Genomic DNA, 7,206 nt, shown 5'->3' on the forward strand with positions numbered 1-7,206 from the left:
ATTATGCAATGCTTTTCTTTTCCCTTTCTGTTTCAAAATTGGTGTTCTTAGCTCAGTTATACATAACCACGTTGATAAGAGCACTTTCTGTAAGTTGGTAAAAGGATCAAGGGGTGATGTAACCATCACAATAGAGGTCTGTATGTGATGTATGTTTTGTAGATAAAATGTGAAGTTTTTCCCTTTACTGAAGTACGTGGGCTTCTTGCAGTAAAGTTGGAGAAAGTGTGTCCTAGGGCCATTTGTGCTGGTTTTGAGGAACCAACTGAGCCAACTGTTTGTTGTGTGGTGGTAAGCTTTAATTTTAGTCTGATACTAATTAGGGAAAATTTTTGGGTCATATAAGTTTATCCGGTGCAACAATTGAAGTCTCAAACTTCAATACTTAAGTGCGCTAATGAATCTTGAAATTGGAGAGGTTAGAACATATTCAAGACCCTTTGGTGGGAGTTGGAACCTTCACTGAGTATGGTTTAACTCTTGGAGATGTGTTTGTTTTGAACATAAGTTCTCAGTGTACTAATGTGGTTGAGTTGTTGTATCTTGCACAGGGATCAAAAGAACATAGATTTCAGGAAGTTGGATGCTCATGTCATCAACTAAAGGGCAACAGCTCCATTGATGTATGTTATAGTACGAAATTAATGATTTCCTAAAGGAAAATAGCACCCTGCTCAATGAAATTCAGTCTTCTAAGATCTGTTTGTTTTGTTTTGTTTCTGTTTCTGGAAGCCAAATTTAACTGATTTTGCTGTTTTTAATAAAAAGACGAAGATTAAGCTTAGTAAAGGGTTCAATATGATAACAAAAGCTCATAGAGATTTTGGTTATCAGCACAAGAATCACAACCTATCCAAACATCTACTCAGAGCCTCGAACCAATCCAATCAAGGTCTCAGGATGGAGTCTCACATCTAAGAACATCTAGTTTAGCTCTAAGACTCAGAAATTTGAACATTTTTACACAAGTACATACTACATACCCTTAATGATGGTGTCTTGTGACAGAGAGAGACAGGAGATGATGAGCCGACGCCCGACGACAATAAAGAGAGGAGATGACGAGCCGTCGAGGATGAATGACGGCGATCGGCGACGGTGGGTCTAGGAATGGGATCACGATTCACAGATGAGAGTGATGAGTAATGAGAGTGATGAGTAATGAGAGTCTACTGAAGTGAACACTAAACAGAGTGATGAGATGAGAGATAGAGAGAATGAATTAGTGACAGTGATGAGAGATTCAGAGGCGCGAGAGAGAAGAGAAAGTTTGTTTTAGAGTTGGGTGGCGTTAGTGCCTTAGTGGGTTAGGGACTTAGGGTTCAGCTTTGAAAAAAACGGGTACCCGCGGGTTTACCAATGTTACCTATCAAAAAACGGGTCGGACCGGGTACAGGTAGAAATTAAACGAGTCCAACATATTAAACCCATACCCTATATTTTTTACCTGGGTATGGGCTGACCCGCGGGTCTGTACCCGTTTTGTCAGGTCTAATAAATAGACTCCCACGATGCATATACATAAAATTAAAATTAAATTGTTTCTTTTCTATGACAGTTTTAAAAGCTTCTCCTTCTTTTTCTTTTTCTTTTTTTCTTCCAACTTTTACATATCCTATTTTATGTTATTAATGGGTTTGATAGGGAGAAAAGTACTGAGTAGTTGAGGTTCACACAAACTGACTGAGAAACCCTGTTTTTTTTTTTTTTTTTTTCGTTAAAGTACTAAAGATCTTGATTTGATAAGCGACTCAAGATTTTGAACTAACCGTGTATAAAAATCATGGAGTTATTTACTCTTCTTATTTATATAAACAAATTAGAGGTAAAAGATTTCATACTAATTTTATTTTGTTTTTCTAATGAAGGATATATTTTTTACCGTGTCAATATCAAAAAGGAACTTGCTTTTGATCACCCTTTCACTAAAAAACCATAATATTCGGATATATCTAACATGTATAGATAGATGATACAAATAATAAGATAAGTTTTTCCTTTTAACTTCCTTGATTCTTTAACCTAATCACAAACTTCAATCATTCAATTATATATAAAATCTGCATGTTATTCAGCAGCTACTTAGAAAAATATAAAGGCTTGAAGTGGACTGATGCATTTAGGTGTACATCCACATGGACAGTCAGTGCTCTCCCCTTGTTACACAATCGGCTCTTCTAGTGTAGCAGATTCTTCGTGTCAACCCAACCTGCTTAAACTGTGTCGGGTTGGCGTGTTATGACCCGTTTTGCTACCCCTACTTGTTACACAATCGGTTCTTTTAATGTAGCAGATTCTTCTTTAACATAAACAAACTCATAAAAGATAAAGAAAGAAAAGCTATTTTTAATTAAAATATAAGTTCTAAACAAGGAAAAATATATCAACAGAAGCATGCACCAATTAATCCTTTGATGCTGTAACTTAGTGTTATATACATACAAAACTGATGCACCAAAACAATCAAGTCAGAAAGTGTCAAGTCTATCACCTTCTCACTAATTAAGTACAATATATACCAACCAACCAAGACATCATGCTGAATGTATCAAACAATACATACTATGTTCGTCCAGCAGAAGTAAGCTTCCCAAAATGTATTGTAAGGTTATCTAATTTGTTTTTGTTCCACCAGAAATTTCTGTGATCAGCTCCCTTGCTAACAATGGCCCCGCCCTCAGTAGCCCCATTTTCTGACTTGATCTCCTGCGCATTTAATGAGGCTGCAGGGGTGTCTGTGAGGAACTGCTCCCAGAACATATCATTCATTCCAATTTTTACAGAAGAATTTGCTGACTCTATCACCTCTTTGCTTAATGCCTCAGCCTCAGAAGCACTAGCAGGCTTCAAAATTACATCAGTCCCTAGAGGTTTTGGTTTTTCATCAACGTTTAAACACATAGATGATATGGTAGGGCCACGACCATCCATATGATCCTCATATGAATGAATTTCCATTGAATGGGGAGAGGACAAATTTGATTTTGGTGAACAATGTTGACCATACACATCCTGATCTTCCGAGGATGTGCCCTCATCTGAAACAATGACTGCAGGAACTGATGGCAACACACCAAAATCATATACATCTTGACTAAAAGCTCCATTGATCCCAAGTAGAAAACTCGCCCAAAAATTGACAGACGATTCTAACTTTTCAATTTGTTCTAAATTCGAAATGGAAGCAGAAACTGCATCTTGGTTTTCCTTCTGGTCAGTCAAACTCCAGTTTTTATCCATATTGGATTCATAACCAAAGTAATTAGGCTTCAACAATCTTCTCCTTTTGTTATGAACTTCTGACTGCTGCATAAGAACAAAGGCAAATCCTGGTTTTTTCAACAGGTTGGCAAAGAGAGTCATCAGTTCCATCTGTCGACGTTCCAAATACTTTAGCCGCTCACTTAATGACTGTAATTGAAATGCAAACCCCTGATTTTCACACTCATACCTCTGTAGCTCCAACTGTAGTAAACTCTTCTCTTTCTTCAGTTTCTCAATTTTCCTCTCAAATTCATTTCTTTCAGTTACAGTCAATGGAATGCTAAAATTCCCTTGATTCTGCACGGAATGACTATGAACTGGCTTGCGTCGGTAAATATTTTTTAAAAGATGTTTCTGTCCTCTTATAAATTCCTCATTTGCAAACTCCCACACCTCAGGATCAATCTTCCTAAATCCCTGATAAGACAATACAAGCTCGTCCAATAATTCACCATCAACGCCAAAAAAAATTTAAAAATATCATTGCTAGACAGAACACATACAAAGTGCTCTGACTTGGAAGAACTAAAGTAGAAATATTACACATAGAGGCAACAATTAGTACACAAAAGTTATAAATTCTAAACAGTTATGAAATCCTAAGTAGAGTTTGAAGATACAAATCGTTTTCCTCTACAAACAACAATTATTTCCAAAATTAAATAGAATAAATGCGTATCTGAAGCAAAGTGAAAACAGAAAAAGAACTTACATACGTATTGAGCTGCCTTACAAAGCTTGAAAAATTGTTGTGCTTGAAATACTTGGGCAGCAAATCTCTTGAAAAATCAGGAGGATTCCACACAATAAAGCTACAACCACTCAAACTCCAGGACACCAATGAATTGGTTATTGGATCATCTACCATCTCATATGTCTTTGTGAGAAAAGGAGCCGGCGTATTTGAACTACCCTGTCCATGTGATTCTTCCATAGCTCAATTTGTATTAAATTTCATCAAACAGAAAGTGGGTTTTAGGAAAATCAAAGTAAGGTAAAAACCCCAGAAGCCAAACCATGAAAGATGATCGAATATATTGGAAAGAGAAGCAATCTAATTGAAAAACTTGGTGAAAAAGCAAGAAGAAGATAGTATAGTCAGAACACATGTAAGAGAAAGAAGACAAGTTTGACTTTTTTTCATTACCTATTTCTACAAGTAATGTGGGAATACATTATTCTAGTTTTATTTATTATTTACTTTTTTGAATTTTCAAAGTCTCCTCTCCAGTCTAGTCTTTGTTGGAGTGAATAAAATTATAAAAGCTTACATTGACCGACTGAAATACCGACCGACACATCTTGACTGACGTGTCAGTCTATGTGACATATGCCACACGTTAGATTCACGCCCAAAAACTTTTAAAAAAAAATTTTAATTCCCTCCAAATCAAAAATCTCTCCCGAAAATTTCACACTTTCTCCTAAATCAAATTTCACTCATTCCCCTAAATCAAATCTCTCTCCCAAAATTGAAATTGCTCTCCCACCACCACCACCCTACCGCCAGCACCGCGGGCTATCGTCTTCCACCACCACCACCAGTAGTCATTCGGTCTGCCTCTTCCACCAACGCTCTATCCTTTACAGGACCCACACTTTTCGAGCCGCTACCACCACCGCCGTCTGTCCTCTAACACCACCACCACTCGCAGTAGTTCATAACGGAAAAATTACGGCTTTGGCGGGTCGGATTGCGGCGTGTACCCTCTTCCAGTACGACTCGCAGGAGTGAGAAAGGGAGGAGGGTCTGTGACCTAGCTAGTGGTAAATCATTTATTTTTTTTAGATTGAAAAGTGCATGGGAGACTCTGAGGTAGATGTTGACAATCCTGTTCGGAAAGAAGAGCGGATGCCCAGGTAATATTTTGTACTGTTATTAAATTTTAGTACATGTTGATATGTTTCAGTATGTTTAGGCACATAAAGTTACATTATGCAATGCTTTTCTTTTCCCTTTCTGTTTCAAAATTGGTGTTCTTAGCTCAGTTATACATAACCACGTTGATAAGAGCACTTTCTGTAGGTTGGTAAAAGGATCAAGGGGTGATGTAACCATCACAATATCGAGGTCTGTATGTGATGTTATGTTTTGTAGATAAAAATGTGAAGTTTTTCCCTTTACTGAAGTACGTGCTGCTTCTTGCAGTAAAGTTGGAGAAAGGTGTTGTCCTGAGGGCCATTTGTGCTGGTTTTGAGGAACCAACTGAGCCAACTGTTTGTTTGAGTGGTGGTAAGCTTTAATTTTAGTCTGATACTAATTAGGGAAAATGTGTTACACTTGTTGGGTCATATATAGTTTATCTGGTGCAACAATTGAAGTCTCAAAGCTTCAATTCTTAAGTGCGCTAATTGAATCTTGAAATTGGAGAGGTTAGAACATATTCAAGACCCTTTGGTGGGAGTTGGAACCTGCACTGAGTATGGTTTAACTCTTGGAGATGTGTTTGTTTTGAACATAAGTTCTCAGTGTACTAATGTGGTTGAGTTGTTGTATCTTGCACAGGGATCAAAAGAACATAGATTTCAGGAAGTTGGATGCTCATGTTCATCAACTAAAGGGCAACAGCTCCATTGATGTATGTTATAGTACGAAATTAATGATTTCCTAAAGGAAATATGCACCCTTGCTTCAATGAAATTCAGTCTTCTAAGATCTGTTTGTTTTGTTTTGTTTCTGTTTCTGGAAGCCAAAATTTAACTGATTTTGCTGTTTTTAAACTCAACTTTATTTTTATTGAGTTTTTGATCTGTTGGTTAATAGTCATTGATTTGGATACTGTTTGACTGATGGGTTCAAAGTTAAAATTGGAGTAATTAGACTGGTTCAATTTTGTTTCCTTGGTTACTTTGATCTGATTTCTGTCGTGGCTTGATTCATTAGAGTTTTTTAATGGTTTCATTTATAGCATTTTCAATTTGAGTCATTTTTACAGCTTGTTATATTTCTTTAGAGATATTATTGATAGTATGAGTGATTGCAAAGTGTTTGTGGTGAAAAATGATTGATTAGTTGCTCTCTGAATTGTTGTAAGTTTTTTTGTTTTATTTTATAAATCTTACTGTATATTAAAATAGTTTTTTAAAGTTAAATGCATAATTGTTCAGTTCATCAGAAGCTACTTTTGGACCTCATTGAAGTTTTTATTGAAATTGGTTGATTCTTAATATTATTATCTCCCTTTTGGCATCTGGAGGAATTTGTAGAAATTATTTTTTGGGCCGTTGTATGTTATTTTGATGTCATTCTTTTGGAAACTTTATTTGTTTGTAGAAATATTCTTTGTTTGAGTCTTTTTTTAGACTGAGTTGACTGCATTAGCTTACATATATATTTTGATGTTACAGCCTCTGTCAGTTGAGTTAGGACCTGGAATTTGGGAAATATTTTTTATGGCATTCAGGTTTGTAGCTAAACTTCTGTTATTCTCATTTCAATGAGTCCAAAGATGGGCGTTCTGGAGAGAACTTGATGGAGTGAAGCAGTTAATCAAGAACAGACAGTTGGAGTTGAATCTAGAGAATGGTGGCCTGCTGTTTTGTTTGGAGTTGAGTGTTTTGCCTGGTTCTGTCAAGATGAGATTATTGGAAGAGGCTTCACAGTTGTAGGTTTCCATGTTTGATTGCAATTCCTTCAGGATTTTCAGAATTTTAATACTGCTATTCCAATAATAATAATAATAATCAGTTTTGTCCCTATCGTTTAATTTAATTTGCTGTCGATGAAATCCACAAATAAGTTTGACACATTTCGGATACTCTTTGTTCACTATTTTCTAGAGAATCAATTCCTGAGAACATTCAACATAATATTACAGTCATTTCTATGATCCATCAACTCAAAATGTGAAAGCATTGATTTTGTAAACAAGCATTTCAAATAATCAAACTGGCATCAGAATTATCAACCGTTGAAAAACCTGAGAATATGAGAAAAGGAAG

The 7,206-nt window shown here is 36.2% G+C and overlaps 1 protein-coding gene and 1 long non-coding RNA gene across 2 annotated transcripts; one reads left to right on the forward strand and one right to left on the reverse strand.

The window, feature by feature from the left end:
- Positions 1-2,324: 2,324 nt before the first annotated feature.
- On the reverse strand, positions 2,325-4,407 carry LOC116145947 (heat stress transcription factor A-4a-like). The gene is made up of 2 exons (XM_031431371.1): positions 3,977-4,407; positions 2,325-3,681 (listed from the first exon to the last, which is right to left on the reverse strand). Exons 1-2 carry the CDS (start codon positions 4,196-4,198, stop codon positions 2,563-2,565), a joined length of 1,341 nt encoding a protein of 446 aa, XP_031287231.1. The 5' UTR covers positions 4,199-4,407; the 3' UTR covers positions 2,325-2,562.
- A 284-nt stretch (positions 4,408-4,691) lies between these two features.
- LOC116145951 lies at positions 4,692-6,960 on the forward strand. Its single transcript, XR_004130448.1, has 5 exons — positions 4,692-5,031; positions 5,291-5,335; positions 5,414-5,497; positions 5,771-5,843; positions 6,613-6,960. It is a non-coding gene; the product is annotated as an uncharacterized LOC116145951 (long non-coding RNA).
- Positions 6,961-7,206: the final 246 nt, after the last annotated feature.

The sequence above is a fragment of the Pistacia vera genome, unplaced genomic scaffold (genome assembly GCF_008641045.1).
Source record: "Pistacia vera cultivar Batoury unplaced genomic scaffold, PisVer_v2 Contig47, whole genome shotgun sequence".
NCBI classification, from domain to species: domain Eukaryota; kingdom Viridiplantae; phylum Streptophyta; class Magnoliopsida; order Sapindales; family Anacardiaceae; genus Pistacia; species Pistacia vera.

Excerpts from the sequence above, each read along its gene's own strand:
- LOC116145947 (XM_031431371.1), bottom strand. The coding sequence starts at position 4,198 with ATGGAAGAATCACATGGACAGGGTAGTTCAAATACGCCGGCTCCTTTT. Across the intron at positions 3,682-3,976 it reads TAAGGCAGCTCAATACGTAT|GGATTTAGGAAGATTGATCC; the intron begins GTAAGTTCTTTT and ends TTGTCTTATCAG.